Here is a 17278-nt window from a genome sequence, read left to right on the forward strand (position 1 = left end):
ATGGCTATGACCTGGTTCCTATAAGTATAGTCAGTACCTCTTCAGTTCCTGGGTGCTTCCTATATAAGACTTGATAGCTGTACTCCCACCTGAGGCATTTAATATAATAAAAGAGTAGAACAAGTTTTCTAAGAAGTTATTGTGCACAACAAGTAAATGGATAAAATCGGATTAGATCTTCTTGACCTGTCTTTTCTTCACCATGTTGGCCAGGCTGGTCTCGAGCTCCTGACCTCAAGTGATCTGCCCGCCTCGGCCTCCCAGAGTGCTGGGATTACAAATGTGAGTCACCGTGCCTGGCGTCCGTAGTCTCTTACAATAGGGATCTGGGTCATTTTTTTTTTCATTTCCCTAAAAGGAGCAAATTGAGAGTAGTTAATATTTAAGACAAATCCATTATAGACATTAAAACAAACTATGAATTTTCCTTTTATGTTGTTAGTGATTGACAGTTTCAGGATGAAAATTGAAAACCATACTTTGCTATTTAGCATAGTAAAATTCACCTTTGTATTAGGAAATGAAGAAATCAATGCATAAAAATCTAAGTAACTGTATTAATCATGGTCAGAAGTTTCTTTCTATCCTTGAGTGAATTTCATTTCACTTTTTAATAGTAGGTATTCATTCTACCACTGGCACATTTTTATTAAACTTAAGGTATGCATTGTGTTATAGCATTCAAATTATTAGCGTCACTACTAACTCATTAGTCATTGTTTAGGAAGAAAGCTAGAACTATAGTGCCATGAAATTATAATGTGTTAATTCTATTTCATAACCAAAGATACTTTTAAGTTAATTATCTCCTCTTATAATAATTGGTGCTTAGCAGCCTTAGGCCTAGTGATTCCAGAAGGCTATAAGAAAATAAAAGTTGTTCCTGCTGTAAACATTAACCACATCCCTGACAGGAGCCTGTGGGACTCCACACACCAGGCCTCTGTGGAGCAAATGGAGTTTCCTTTGGATGTGAGAAAAAGCAAGTCCCGTGGCCAAAAAGCTGTCCACTAATATCCTTCCAGCCCTGCCAGATTGGTGCTCTTGTATACCCATCTGTTAATGACAGGGTCCAGGCATCTGTCTCTAGGCAGAAAAGAGCATATGGCAGTGAGATGAAGGACTTCAAGGCCAGGGGATAGAGGGCATGAGTCAGAAGCATCGAGAAGGTGGGAAGTTTGGGGAGCTTGAACAGATGTTTCTGGGCCATCCTTTTGGGTCTGTAGGCCAGATAGTAATGAAGCATTGTTATCTGGGGTAAATATCTGAGGTTCATTGTCTCACAGCAGGGAAATCGAGGATGCGCAGAGGTTTAATAGGTGAAAGAAAGAGAAAAGAGAATAGCTCTCTCCTCCAACTGAGGGGCTCCCGAGTGCGTCATCTGGTTTCATGGTGAAACGCATGGGGTTTCATAGTTGAGCTTGAGGAGGCGGTGTCTGCTTTACATAGGGCCCAAGAGATTGTTCGGACCAGGTGTAACATTTGTATGGTGCATGAAGATGCTGGCCAGCCCACCCTAATCTTTTATGCAGATGGGCTCTCAACCTGGCCAGCGCCATGTTGTCTGTTCCTCACTGTACATGTGGTTGACAAACAAAAGGGAAGATGGAGCCACCAGGTTGCACATGCCTGGCCCCCAGGTAGCCTTTATCTATTGGCACAGCTGCGGCATTTACCTATGCAAACTTTTAGCTTGTTTATCTATGCTTGCAGCTGGATTTTTCAGGCTGCTTTTTGTTAGAAAAGAAACAATCTGGGGGCTGTGTTTCATTAGAAGGAAGCTTTACCGAGGACTCCGTTACCCTATTTGCTGAAATAATTTATTTCTAGCTCATGTATCAGTAACAGTGCTGGAGTCAGGGTGGGAAGGGAGGTGGTGAAACCAGGTGGTTGGTCTCTTCAGCAGCCTTCTCAAGATGACTGACTTGTGGAGGGGCGTGGTGGCTCACGCCTGTTATCCCAGCACTTTGGGAGGCCAAGGTGGGTGGATCACCTGAGGTCAGGAGTTAGAGGCCAGCCTCACCAACATAGTGAAACCCTGTCTCTGCTAAAAATACAAAAATTTGCTGGGTGTGTTGGCGGGCGCCTATAGTCCCAGCTACTTGGGGGCTGAAGCAGGGGAATCACTTGATCCCAGGAGGTGGAGGTTGCAGTGAGCTGACATCCTGCCACACTGCACTCCAGCCTGGGCAACAGAGCGAGACTCCAACTCAAAAAAAAAAAAATGAGATAGGAAGACATAGATGGTTTCATAGTTTATAAAATTCCACACCAAGGACCCTGCACAGGAAACACTGAAAGGCCGCAGCGACCCTAGTTTTACAGAGGGATTAAAAAGCCATGCAAATTGTACTTTTAGTAGAGACAGGCTTTCACCATGTTGCACTGGCTGGTCTTGAACTCCTGACCTTAGGTGATCCACTTACCTTGGCCTCCCAAAGTGCTGGGACTACAGGCGTGAGTGACCACACCCAGCCATTCATGAAATACAGCTTTATAGATGGTGAAAAGGAGATGTGAAGAGAGAATCGGAAGATCTAAATAAATAAAAATAATGATTTGGGCCGGGGCACGGTGGCTCACGCCTGTAATCCCAGCACTTTGGGAGGCCGAGGTGGGCGGATCACAAGGTCAGGAGATCGAGACCTTCCTGGCTAACATGGTGAAACCCCGTCTCTACTAAAAATACAAAAAATTAGCCGGGCGTGGTGGCGGGCGCCTGTAGTCCCAGCTACTCGGGAGGCTGAGGCAGGAGAATGACGTGAACCTGGGAGGCGGAGCTTGCAATAAGCCAAGGTCGCGCCACTGCACTCCAGCCTGGGTGACAGAGCGAGACTCCATCTCAAACAAAAAAAAAAAAAGAAAAGAAAATCGGGATTTGACATTGCTGTTGATTTCCTGAACCTCGAGTTTTTTAAGTGCATCTTTGCACTTAAAAGGAGTAGGTTACCTTTATGAGGGTCACCCATCGTTCTAACATGTGAAGGTGTTCATTTAGTATCACACTGCAAGGCAGACCTGGGCCCAATCTTTTTTTGCCTTTCTTTATACCAACCAATTTTTAGCATTTTGTAAATTATAACTTTCAAGTCTTCAAAATTTCACATAAACGTGTAAATGTGTTCGAATTGCCATCTACACACCCCTTTAATTGAAAAGCACTCTAGTACTATAGAAGGAACACAGGCTTTGGAGAGAGAGAGGTTTTAACACCACCTCTAACACTTATGGCCTGGGAGAACATTTAAAAAAAAAATCGTCAGCCGGTACGGTGGCTCATGCCTGTAATCCTAGCACTTTGGGAGGCCAAGGTGAGTAGATCACCTGAGGTCAGGAGTTTGAGACCAGCCTGGCCAACATGGTGAAACCCCATCTCTACTAAAAATACAAAATATTGGCCGGGCACAGTGGCTCATGCTTATAATCCCAGCACTTTGGGAGGCCAAGGCGGGCGGATCACGATATCAGGAGATCAAGACCATCCTGGCTAACACGGTGAAACCCCGTCTCTACTAAAAATACAAAAAATTAGCCAGGTGTGGTGGCAGGCACCTGTAGTCCCAGCTACTCGGGAGGCTGAGGCAGGAGAATGACATGAACCCGGGAGGCGGAGATTGCAGTGAGCAGTGCCACTGCACTCCAGCCTGGGTGACAGAGTGAGACTCCGTCTCAAGAAACAAAAAATACAAAAAATTAACTGGACATGGTGGTGGGCGCCTATAATCCCAGCTACTCGGTGGGCTGAGGCAGGAGAATCGCTTGAACCTGGGAGGCGGTGGTTGCAGTGAGTTGAGACCTAACCATTGCACTCCAGCCTGGGCAACAAGAGTGCAACTCCATCTCAAAAAAAAAAAAAAAAATCTTTCACAAATATTGTCTTAAAATTTTACTTTTTTTTTTTTTTTTTTTTTTTTTCAGAGAAAGGATCTTGCAATGTTGCCCAGGCTAGATTCAAACCCCTGAACTCAAGCCCATCCTGTTGCCTCAGCCTCCTGAATAGCTGAGACTACAAGTGTGTGCCACAGTGAATGGCTGGGAGAACTTTTTTGAGAATCAGTTTCTTCACCTTGGAATAAAACAATTGTAGCTGGGGTTAAATGAAATGTAGCAATCTATGTATAATATACAGCACATTGTTTGTCCCTTGGCCGACATTCCCAAAGTGGTAGCTTTCATCATTTTACAGTAAGTCCTGTCATGTACAAGGTAAAGAAGGACCTAGAAGAAGAGCATATAAATTTCTTAACATCTCTTACCACTTACACATTCCCTTCTCAATAAGTATTGATTGGAAACACACTGGAGACGCAGTGTTGAACAGGAAATGGCCTTGGTGTTTTAGTTTCTGTTTTTTGAGACAGGGTCTCTCTCTGTTGCCCGGGCTGGAGTGCAGTGATGTGATCATGGCTCACTGCACCCTTGACCTCTGGGGCTCAAGCAATCCTCCCACCTCAGCCTCGTGAGTAGCTGGGACCACAGGTGCACGCCACCGCGGCTGGCTCTTTTTTGTATTTTTGGTAGAGACAGACTTTCACCATGTTGCCCTGGCTGGTCTGAAACTCCTCGGCTCAAGCAATCCACCTGCCTCTGATTACAGATGTGAGCCACCACACCCGACCAACCTTGATGTTTTTAAAGCACTTCTACATTATTGTCTAGATAAAGAGATGCCACTCTTCTACAAATTGGTACTTACAAATTTATTCTGAGGATCTGTTCGGGTCCACAGACCAATATGCCGCAAACATTTAATTCTTTATCCCAAAAAGGGGGCTACAGTGCATAGGTGATTTACCAGTCGCCCTCATGCTGTGTAGCATGTGTTCATATGCCATGTTGAAAGTACCAGAAACCGGAAAAGGAATCAATTCCTTTTTTTCTTGGCTTGGAACAGGGAGAAGCAAAAACTGGTAGAAAAGTCTGACGTCACCTCATGGGCCTGACCCTCCATAGCCGCAAAGCAAGTTGGCCAGGAATCCAGGTAGAATCTGCAAAAGCAGACTCCAGCTCGCACACTGGCCTGGCAATAAAGTCCTTAGGATGTTAACAGAGGTTCAGTGAAAGTGAAATGGAGGACCATATTGTCTCCTAACCAGTGTAGCATCCTCATGATTCTGTAGAGCAGGATGAATCTAAATCTAAATGTAGATTTCAATACAATTCTGCAGCAGCCATCCCTGAAGCTCCTTCTACAGGATCCTACCTAGGGCTGTGGGCTATTTCTATATCTGTGCCTTCTGCTTTTCTTCCCCATCTTACCCTACAGCTATGACCAAGCCTTTCCGATAAACCTGGTGGGGGGTGGAGTTGGAGGGTGGCAGGAAAAGGACAGCTTGAAGGACAACCTGTTAACTAGAGCAGACCACAGTTACATTTGGCCTTGGGATCTGGAATAGCTTTGCTTTCCTCAAGAGCCAGAGCACCTCTTGTGTCCCAGCATGTCCCAGAGCACTGTGTCACTCTTTTGTCACAATCCCCACTGTTCCTGGTGTTCCTGTGAAGCCTCTGGAACACCAAGATTTCTTGGCTTCTGTTTGTTCCTGCTTCTTGGGACTCTTCTTTACCTTAAGGAGAAAGCAAAATAAGAAGAAAGAGTAAATGGCCCACTGGCCTCAAACATTCACATCCAAGAATCAGTTCTATTCATCAGTATTTATGATGGACCACGTAGGAGTGAACTAGGAATGAGGTGAACCATGCCCCAGGGCCATGATGCTGGAAAACCATAAAAATTTGGTAGGGCCGGGTGCGGTGGCTCACACCTATAATCTCAGCCCTTTGGAAGGCCAAGGCGGGAGGATCACTTGAGGCCAGGAGTTCAAGAACAGCCTGGGCATCAAAGTGAGACCTCATCTCTCCAAAAAGTAAAAAAAAATTAGCTGGGCGTGGTGGCATGAGCCTGTAGTCCCAGCTACTCAGGAGGCTGAGACTGGAGGATTATTTGAGCCTAGGAGGTTGAGGCTACAGTGAGCCATGATTGCACCACTTAGTTCCAGCCTGGGCAACATAAAGACCCTGTCTAGGGGAAAAACAAACTGGTAGGCTTCCAGACCAAAAGTAAATTTTGGATTGTGAACAAGGGCAAGGGCTCTGAATGGTAAGAGGGAAGAGTTGCATGTGGCTCTTTATCATTCTGAGATTAAGTCAAAAATGAAGTTGTCAACTTAAAACAGGATACATTTGATCAACAAATGGTTTCATGGATAAAAGTTCAATGATTCTTTAAGGGATATTCCCTTGGAACTTCAAGTTGGTTTAAAAAAAAAGCCTCAGTGTTTGAGGACTATCAAAGAAAATCAGAATGGAAGAGATATGTGTCAGTATATTCCTGCATTGTTACACTGTTATAAAGAAATATCTGAGACTGAGTAATTTATCAAGGAAAGAGGTTTAGTTGGCTCACAGTTCTGCAAGCTGTACAGGAATCATGGTGTTGGCATCTGGCTTCTAGGGGAGGCCTCAGGAAACTTACAGTCATCGAGGAAGATGAAGGGAAAACAGGCATATCATACATGGCTGGCACTGGCGCGAGAGAGAGGCGAGAGGTGCCATACATGTTTAGACAACCAGATCTTATGAGAAGTCTTATCATGAGAACAGCACCAAAGGGGAAAATCTACCCCTATGATCCAATCACCTCCTACCAGGCCCCACCTCCCACACTGGGGCTTACGATTCGACATGAGTCTGGCCAGAGACACAAATTCAAACCATATCAAGATAGAACACTGTAAACAAAGTGAATATGGGAAAACCTGGCCGGGTATGGTGGCTCACACCTGTAATCCCAGCATTTCGGGAAGCTGAGGCAGGCGGATCACCTGAGGTCAACAGTTCAAGACCAGTATGGCCAACACGGCAAAACCCTGTCTCTACTAAAAATACAAAAATTATTAGCTGGGTGTGGTGGCATGTACCTGTAGTCCCAACTACTTGGGAGGCTGAGGCAAGAGAATCACTTGAACCCGGGAGGCAGAGATTGCAGTGCGCCAAGATCACTCCACTTCACTCCAGCCTGAGTGACAGAGCAAGACTCCATCTCAAAACAAAACAAAAAAAAAATAGAAAAGAAAAGAAAATGAATATGGGAAAACCTTACCATTTGCTCAAGTCCCAGAGACTATGAAAGAATCTATATCACAGAAAAGCATCTTGACTTTAATAGTGAGTTAGTTTGTGTGGTGCATGTGGCAGATATTAAACTGTGTTGATGAGTTTGGTTTGAGGATGTTTACAGTGGAAGGCCACACAGGAAATGACTTGTGCTGGGCCTTAATGGGGGGTAAATACAGAGAAATATGTACTTTTGTGTAGCATTTACTTTGGTATATAGCAAATGCCTATTAATAAGCACTTTATATATAGTCAGCCATCTTTATCCATGGGTTCCACATTCACGGATTCAACCAACTGTGGATTGAAAATGTTAAAAAAAAAATTATAACAATAAGAATGATAGACATAAAAAGCAATAAAATTGAATAACTATTTGCATAGCGTTTACCTTGTATTAGGTATTATAAGTCATCTAGAGATAAAGCATACAGAGCATGTGTGCAGTTATGCGCAAATAGTATGGTTTTTTTTGTTTGTTTGAGATGGAGTCTCCCTCTGTTGCCCAGGCTGGAGTGCAGTGGCACAATCTCGGCTCACTGCAGCCTCCACCTCCTAGGTTCAAGCAATTCTCCTGCCTCAGCCTCCTGAGTAGCTGGGATTACAGGTCTGTGCCACCCCATCTGGCTAATTTCTGTATTTTTAGTAGAGACAGGGTTTCTCCATGTTGGTCAGGCTGGTCTCAAACTCCTGATCTCGTGATCCACCCACCTCTGCCTCGCAAAGTGCTGGGATTATAGGCCTGAGCCACTCTACCCGGCCAAGTACACTGTTTTATATCAAGGACTTGAACATCTATAGATTTTGAGGGTCCTGGAAACAATATCATGGCAGATATCAAGGGATGACTATTTACACAATACTAGCCTAGCCTGGTGCAATCCGTTTTCTGTAATCTCGTTACCTTAAAGAATGGTGTTCTTACCCTTGTTTTAGCCATGTGAAAATATGCTCCATGAGACTAAAGAATTTGCCCAGGCCACTCACCTAATAAATGGGAGAATCAACATCCAAATCCAAGTCCACTTAAAACCCCTTGTTCTTGAACCCATACGAATGAAATTAATATGGAGAATACCTTCCACGTTGTAGACACACTGGAAGCTGAAGTGAGACCAGGGAATCAGAAGTGACATTGTCACTGGCCTCTTTGGTTTAGCATCCTGGGGTCTTTTATCTTGGCTACATCTGTCTCCCGCATCCCTTGACTGTACTCTAATCTAATTTTAGAAGTACAGTTCCTGAAGTAAAGATATTGAGGAATAGGTATCTGCTGCTCTTCTTTCCTACTTCCATAAAGCTAATTCCCATATAAACCACATCTAATGGTAGCATCGTTGGTTACAGGAGGTGAGGCAAGAAAGGAGGCACGTTCCAACTTAACATCTTAATCTAAGAGCATAAAATTATTACCTGTAGTCTCTGGAATTATACACCAATTTCCACCACCACTTTAATTTCTTTTTCCTTTTTCAGTCCCCTCTTTCTGCTACTCAGATGATTGAAAAGTGATAAAAAGTTGGTAAAAGTCATAAGATTTTCTATGGGGTCTTCCGTCGAGTCAGGCATTAAAAATGTGTCTTACATTGATGAAAAACTATATGTGATGCTTAAACTCCGTATCTTCCAAGGAATAAAAGAAAAATCTGAAAGAAGTGAAAGACCATGCTAGGATTTTTTTTTTAAATCTTGGAGCTATACTTTTGTGATCAGAAACTTTTCTGAATAATGGATGGATCTACTCATGGAAATTGTATTTCTAGTGGTAAAACTGAGTTTGATGAAGACTACGTCCTTGGGAGGCTGAGGCGGGAGGATTACTTGAGACCAGGAGTTTGAGACCAGCCTGGGTAACACAGCAATACCCTGTCTCTAAAAAGTTTTTTTTAAAAAGCAAAATGTAAACACTTTAAAATATTTTTCAGATTACATCTCACTAAAAAATGCATCTTGCTTTAGTGCTGGGTACAGTATAAAACAGTGTGGCCCATTTGGACAGTAGTTTAGAATAAAAATTTAAAAGTCTTAATAACTCATGTCTGACACATGCTACCTCTGGGACTCCATCCTAAGAAAAGAATTCTTGGTAGAAAGAGGCTTTTGTACAAAGATTTTTCAAAGCAGAATATTTTTCATATTGAATAATGTTGTGAACCTAAGTATCAAAGAAGGGTGAATGGTGAATGGTTGAGGTAGTCTTTTTTTTTTTTTTTTTTAGATGGAGTCTCACTCTGTCACCCAGGCTGGAGTGCAGTGGCTCAATGATCTTTGCTCACTGCAGTCTCTGCCTCCCGGGTTCAAGTGATTCTCCTGCCTCAGCCTCCCGAGTAGCTGGGATTACAGGCATGCGCCACCAGGCCTAGCTAATTTTGTATTTTTAGTAGAGATAGGGTTTCTCCATATTGGTCAGGCTGGTCTCGAACTCCCGATATTAGGTGATCCTCCCACCTCGGCCTCCCAAAGTGCTGGGATTACAGGCATGAGCCATCGCGCCTGGCCAAAATATATTTTTAAAAGTATAAAAACTGTGTGTGTGTGTGTGTGTATAAGAGATGAGGTCTCACTTTGTTGCCCAGGCTGGTCTCAAACTCCTGGGCTCAAGTGATGTTCCCACCATGCCCTCCCTAAGTGTTGGGATTTACAGGCATGAGCCACGGTGCCTGGCCTTTTTAAAAAATATACATTTTTTGTTTTTTAATTTCTTTATGTTTAATATTGGATGGAATGCAGTATATTATGATTGTAGCTCTGGAAGTAAACTTTATATATTTAAGAAAATTTCTAGAAAAAAATAGAAACATCATACTATCAAGGATTGTGTTTCAGTGGTACAGGTATAGGCATCATTTATTTATGTGTATTTTTAATTCCCATAATTCCACACAAGAAGCAGGATCCCTGGTATCATTAAAAATTATAGTGGATGTCATTCAAGACCAGCCTGGCCAATATGGTGAAACCCCATCTCTACTAAAAATACAAAAATTAGCCAGGCATGGTGGCGGGTGCCTGTAGTCCCAGCTACTCAGGAGGCTACGGTAGAAGAATCACTTGAACCTGGAAGCAGAGGTTGCAGTGAGCTGGGATCGCGCCACTGCATTCCAGCCTGGGCGTCACAGTGAGACTCAGTCGCAAAAAAAAAAAAAAAAAAAATTACAGTGGATGTCAATAACTGGCTTCCAAATATTTAACTCCACCTCATGTCTATTGTGCCTGTATCCAGAATTTGGTTCTCCTTTCCCAATCTGCAAATTGTGACTAGACCATAGTAACATCAGGGCTCTTAACTCAGTCTTAACCCAGACAAGAGTCAGGTAGAACAAATTAACTTTGGAAAATTTGGAAATAAAAATGGGTTCTCTTTACTCCAACTCCCCCGTGTCTTCTCTGGCAAGTCCAGGTAGAGAGCTCATTGAGTAGGGAGAAATTGTTCCCTCCTCCTGAGAGGTCGAAATAATATTTTAAAGAATAGGTTAAGCTGGATGCGGTGGCTCATGCCTATTATCCCAGCACTTTGGGAGGCCGAGGCAGGCAGATCACCTGAGTTCAGGAGTTCAAGACCAGCCTGACCAATATGATGAAACCCCATCTCTACTAAAAATACAAACAATTAGCTGGGTGTGGTGGCGGGCGCCTGTAATCCCAGCAATTGGGGAGGCTGAGGCAGGAGAACCGCTTGAACGCACGAGGCGGAAGTTGCAGTGAGCCGAGATCATGCCATTGCTCTCCAGTCTGGGCAACAAAAGTGAAACTCCACCTCAAAAAAAAAAAAAAAGAAAGAAAAAGAAAAGTAAGTTAAAAGGAATATCACATGAAAAACTATGTTACTTTGTATATATCATGTATATAAGAAATATATAGAAGAGGCCAGGCACAGTGGCTCGTGCCTGTAATCCCAGCATTTTGGGAGGCTGAGGTGGGCAGATCACCCAAGGTCAGGAGTTCGAGACCAGCCTGGCCAACACAGTGAAACCCTGTCTCTACTAAAAATACAAAAAATTAGCTGGGCGTGGTGGGTCACGCCTATAATCCCAGCTACTCAGGAGGCTGAAGCAGGAGAATCAATTGAACTCCGGAGGAGGAGGTTGCAGTGAGCTGAAATTGCACCACTGCACTCCAGACTGGGCTAGAGAGTGAGACTCTATCAAAAAAAAAAAAAAAAAAGAGAGAGAAATATACAGAAGCAATCCACTTGCCCATAATGGGAAGGAAATATACCACCACTTAGAACAATACCATTTTCACCATTTCTGAGCTTACCTGTTTCTTCCATCTTGTGGATAAATAGGTATTAGCTAAAGAGAGAATAAATGTTTATCTGTGAATTCTTTTGGTTTGATTTGTTTTTTTCTTTTTTTTTTGAGACAGGGACTGACTTTGTCCCCCAGGCTGGAATGCAGTCGCGTGATCACGGCTCACTGCAGCCTAGACCCCCCTGGGCTTAAGTGATCCTCTTGCCTTAGACTGCCAAGTTGTTGGGAGTAGAGGTGCCTGCCACCACACCTAGCTAATTTTCGTTTTTGATTTTTAGTGAGAAGAGGTCTTGCTATGTTGCCCAGGCTGATCTTGAACTCCTAAGGTCAAGCAATCCTCTTGCCTTGGCCTCACAAAATGCTGGGATTACAGGCATGAGCCACCACTCCTGGCCCTTTATCTGTAAAATTTCAAAGCATCAAATAAGGAAAGAGAGCTTTAATTAATATCTTTAGTAGTGGAACAAACTCAAGGAGGAGAAATAATAGAAGAAAAAGTCATTACTTTCATAATTCGTTGCAGCCATGAATAAAAGTTGCTATAGTTGTAGCATATTTTCCCTGGCTCTTTTTTCATTCAATGATTGTACCTTTCGGAATTATGTCATTAATGATTAATTAAAGTAGGTGTTTGGGGTAGCAGGGCAGTGACTAAGTCCTTTCCACTGAAACCGAAGAACTGGGCGTTTTATTCATGTTTGTGTTTCCTGATTTACAGTTGCTACAAGCGCCAACGTTGAAAACACATATTTCCCTGGCTCTTCTTCACCTTCATTACTTGTAGTGCTTTCAAAGAGAACAATGGCCTTTTTCTAGTTCAGAAATGGGTGTTGTGTAGCTCAGAGCTAGGAGATTTCAAGTGTTTTGAATATGAACAAGCTGTTTTGTGATAAAGAACCAGTGCAGAGGGGAAACCAACAATGATTACAGTAGTTATTTAGTATGTCTTTGTATTTGAGGGGAAAAGGAGGGACACTGTTGTTTTGCTCTTACTTTTTTCCCTCTTCCTTTTCCCACTTTAGACAAAGCCCGTTGCATTTGCAGTTCGGACAAATGTCAGCTACAGTGCGGCCCATGAAGATGATGTTCCAGTGCCTGGCATGGCCATCTCATTCGAAGCAAAAGATTTTCTGCATGTTAAGGAAGTAAGGAGAATAATTTCATTTTCTAACAGCGTAATGTTTCACCTTGACATACCATTTCTTATTTCCTATTCATATGCCGTTTCTGTGAAGTAGCATTGCACATCGCTGCAGTTGTATAACATACATACTAAATCAATGGCTCTCAACCTCTGCTAATATAAATATACCTTTTAAAATGGAAAGAAGTCACAGGCCTCTTGCAATAACTTCAGCGCTCCCTGGGGCTCTGTGGCCCAGAAATTGGGAACTGCTAGAGTAGATGATCCTTTTTTATGCTTAACCTGTACTTCTTTTTTTTTAATGTTTCACCTTGACTAGGTGTAGTTTTGCCTGATGCCTGAAGTCTAGCCATCTGGGGAGGGTTTAATAATAATATCTAGAAGTCATGACTCTTCTCTCTGCTGACAGTGTCTACATTCAAACTACTGATGCCCTTTTTCCTCCTTAAATGCTAAATTTCTGCAGTGGATGAGAGAATGGTAAGAATTGACACTGATAAGGTAACAAAGAGGTATCAGGAAAAGTCCTTTTCCTACACACTGAATGTCTCCACCTTCTAGTGAGCAATGACCCAACCTGCAAATTGGAAACTTTCATCCTTAATTAAAGTTTATTTGGAGTCAGCATTTATCAAATGCCTGCCTTGTGGAGCACTGTGTAAACTGACCAGAAATTTCCCCTGTAGAATATTCTCAGTGTGTGATCCTGAGGTTTTTCTTGGACCTGAAGGAATTTATACTTGGAGCTCTTCCATCTAGGGTATAATATGTCATAGGAAGCATGTGTAAATTGAAACTCTTCACTGCACTAAAGGCTGTCAGCAAAGGAGTTGATAACTGCCAATTAAAAGAACCTAGGGCTGGGCCCAGTGGCTCATGCCTGTAATCCCAACACTTTGGGAGGCCGAGGCGGGCGGATCACAAGGTCAGGAGATCAAGACCATCCTGGCCAACATGATGAACCCTGTCTCCACTAAAAATACAAAAATTATCTGGGTGCAGTGGCACATGCCTGTAATCCCAGCTACTCGAGAGGCTGAGGCAGGAGAATAGCTTGAACCAGCGAGTCGGAGGTTGCAGTGAGCCGAGATTGCGGCACTGCACCCGAGCCTGGTGACAGAGCGAGATTCTGTCTCCAAAAAAAAAGAACCTAGAAGCCTGGGTACTATGGCTCATTCTTATAATTCAAGCACTTTGGAAGGCCGAGGAAGGCAGATCTCTTGAGCCCAGGAGTTTGAGACCAGCCTGGGCAACAGGATAAAACCCCATCTCTACAAAAAAAAAAAAAAAAAAAAAAAAAAATTAGCCGGGTGTGGTAGCACACACTGGTAGTCCTGGCTACGCACGAGGCCAGTGGATTGATTGAGCCTGGGAATTCAAGACAGGAGTGAGCCAGGATCGTGTCACTGCACTCCAGCCTGGGCAACAGAGCGAGACCCTGTCTCTATTGAAAATAAAAGAGCCTAGAGAATTGAGAGCCTACCGTTTCGGTAACCTCTGAAAAGAGATGTCAAATACTGGCTAGGTGGGAACAATAGAAAAAGTTATCAGAAGTGATGCTGTGCCTAGAATCTCACTTTACACCAGGAAGTTAGATTATTATGGGGTCTCTTCTTGATGATTGATGCTGAAAGGGGGATCTTTCCATCATGAAAGGAAAAGAAAAACAGAATGTATATTCTTCTTCGAAGTGTTCAAGGACAGATTTATTCAATCGCAGAAAATGAAGGCAAATCACAAAGATTTAAGATACATATTCCACCTGCAAAAGATAAATTGTCAACATCACACAAGTAGAGAAATCATCTGTGAACATCGCATTGTGTAATTATAAAACTGTTTGCACAAAGGTAAATTGTCCTGTGATGTGAAATATTTAAGGTACACTTCAATATTTATCTCCTTCTCTCTTTCTTCCAATTGGTCTGATTATATAAGGGGAAGATTTCTGTAACAATGCTTGCTGAAGATCTCTTGGTAGGATGGGCTGTTATTCTTTGAACCCAGAGAGCTTATCCCTTACTCATGATGACAGCAGCTGCTGCAGCAGAATTCAGGCTGGTCCTACGGCAGCACCAGGACAGACAAGGAATGCAGAGCCCTTGATAGATTGCTGAGGACACTAAAAGCATTTCTTACATGTGAAACCCATGAGCCGAAGGGTTTCTTGAATGATAATACTTAAGGCATAGTTAATTGTCATTGCCATAGTTCTCTCGACTGAAAATAGTGTGGAAGAACAAGGATTTGACCTTCTGTGCACTGATTTTTAATGCTTTTGATTTTGTGTTTAGAAATTTAACAATGACTGGTGGATAGGGCGATTGGTAAAAGAAGGCTGTGAAATCGGATTCATTCCAAGCCCAGTCAAACTAGAAAACATGAGGCTGCAGCATGAACAGAGAGCCAAGCAAGGGAAATTCTACTCCAGGTATGAGGCAGATGTCAAGTGTTTGCATAAAACTTAGATTATACCACTATCTGTGTACTGTTGTCTGCTGTATTCTATATCCTTTATTATGTATTAGCAAGGAGGCTGGTGATACGGTTTATTGATAGCATCACAAATCTTTCATTGTCCTGCATTTAAAAAACTTCAATCCAGCACCTGATTTTCATCCTATTTGGGAAAGTATCAAATTATTATCATTAATGAAAAGAGCTAAGGTCATAGAGTATTAAATTCAGGCTCCAGTGCAGAGGAAAATCTGAAACCTTAATCATTTACTGAAAAATAGTCTGGCACATCATAGCCCTGGTGACTAATCCCACTGTCTGCAGCTGCCTAGTATGGCTGGGAGATGTTTGAGAGATGACAGTCTCAGACGTCATCAGGAAATGGCAGCTCTTGTCATCCGTTAGTTTCATTTTCACCTGAGAAACTCAATTTTCAGTTCTACCCACTGTTAAGCACTTAAAGAGAAGTGAAGTATGAAACAAGTTAAAACTGCCTGTGCAGATGGCAATCAGATGAGTTATGTAAGAAGCTGGGGCTGAATAATCCCTCCTAGGATTCGTGAGGTTGTCTGTCCCTCTCTAAAAGAATCACTAGAAAGACTTCTCGTACATATACTGAATTTTCCATGGAATCACATGCAGACGGGTCTAAGGACGCAGCATGCCTCTCCCGATGTGAAAGGATGGGACATGGGCAAGGCCTTTCTTAAATATGAATCGCTGGATTTCTCTTTTCTCCATCTTACATCTTATTTGTTTATCTAAGATGCAAATCCCTTTGTCAGTGATAATACTTTAATGTGAGCAAGTATTTTTTTCAATCGTCAGCAGAAGAGTGAAACAGATTATGCTTTGTGGTTTGGAACACCCATCCTCATTAACTGGCTTTTTATAATTGTCAAGTTCATTTAGTTCAGATGGATTCCTCTGTGTTTTGAGACCTCCACCCCAGAATTGACTTTCATTAATTCCTGGGTTACTGAGAGCACTCGGATGGTGAGATGCATTCAGTCATATAAAAGTAGAGGCACGCATAGAAAAGAATAAAGATTGGCCGGGCACGGTGGCTCATGCCTGTAATCCCAGCACTGGGAGGCCGAGGCAGATGGATCACCTGAGGTCAGGAGTTCAAGACGAGCCTGGCCAACATGGTGAAACCCCATCTCTACTAAAAATACAAAAATTAGCTGGGCATGGTGGCGGGCACCTGTAATCCTAGCTACTCGGGAGGCTGAGGCAGGAGAACTACTTGAATCCAGGAGGTGGAGGTTGCAGTGAGCCCAGATTCGTGCCACTGCACTCCAGCCTGGGTGAGAGAGTGAGACTCTATCTTAAAAAAAAGAGAACAGGATCATGTCTTTTGCAGCAACATGGATGGAGCTGGAGGCCATTATCCCAAGCAAACTGACACAGGAATAGAATACCAAATACAGGGGCCGGGTGCAGTGGCTCACACCCATAATCCCAGCAATTTGGGAGGCTGAGGCGGGCAAATCACAAGGTTAAGAGATTGAGACCATCCTGGGCAACATGGTGAAACCCCGTCTCTACTAAAAAAAAAACAAAAACAAAAACGAAAATTAGCTGGGTGTGGTGGTGCGCGTGTGTAGTCCCAGCTACTCAAGAAGCTGAGGCAGGAGAATCGCTTGAACCCGGGAGGCAGAGGTTGAAGTGAGCCAAGATCGCGCCATTGCACTCCAGCCTGGTGACAGAGCAAGAGTCCATCTCAAAAAAAAAAAAAAAAAAAAAAAAAAAAAAACCACGTGTTTTTACTTATAAGTGAGAGCTAAACATTGAGAACATACAGACAGACACCAGGAAGGGAACATAAGACACTGGGGACTACTTGAGAGTGGAGGATGGGAGGAGGGTGAGGACCAGAAAAACCACCTCCTGGGGCATTATGTTCATTATCTGGGTGACAAAATAATCTGTACACCAAACCCCTGTGACATGCAGTTTACCTGTGTAAAAACCTGGACATGTACCCCGAAACTAAAAGTAAAAAAAGAAAAAAAAGTTGCCTGTGAAGATAACCCTCTTAGGATTAAAATACTTTACTCTGAGTTATCATTATCATTAGCAGCAGTAAATTATTCATTAGACCAACATATGTATAATGCATATTTTGATATGCAATATTAAATATTAAACTTTTGTTGAAAATGCATTTCTTAATGAGAAAAAAGAGACATGTAGATGAACAGCGCATGTGCATTTTGCCTGCAGGGTGTTTGAAGACCCGATAGTATTCTTTCAATCCTTAATGTTCCATTGGCCTTATTTTGTGTTTTCCTACCCTCTGTACTGA

General features: G+C 42.9%; 1 protein-coding gene across 8 annotated transcripts in view; it reads left to right on the forward strand.

The window, feature by feature from the left end:
* Window positions 1-17278, forward strand: part of CACNB2 (calcium voltage-gated channel auxiliary subunit beta 2) — a 403231-nt gene that overhangs the window by 347702 nt on the left and 38251 nt on the right. For all 8 annotated transcript variants that reach the window (XM_055296693.2, XM_055296695.2, XM_055296694.2 and 5 more), the window contains 2 exons: window positions 12389-12511; window positions 14805-14941. In XM_055296693.2, the coding sequence (XP_055152668.2) occupies window positions 12389-12511; window positions 14805-14941 (260 nt within the window). The remainder of the gene's footprint in view (window positions 1-12388; window positions 12512-14804; window positions 14942-17278) is intronic.

This window comes from Symphalangus syndactylus, chromosome 10 (assembly GCF_028878055.3).
Source record: "Symphalangus syndactylus isolate Jambi chromosome 10, NHGRI_mSymSyn1-v2.1_pri, whole genome shotgun sequence".
Classification (NCBI taxonomy): Eukaryota; Metazoa; Chordata; class Mammalia; order Primates; family Hylobatidae; genus Symphalangus; species Symphalangus syndactylus.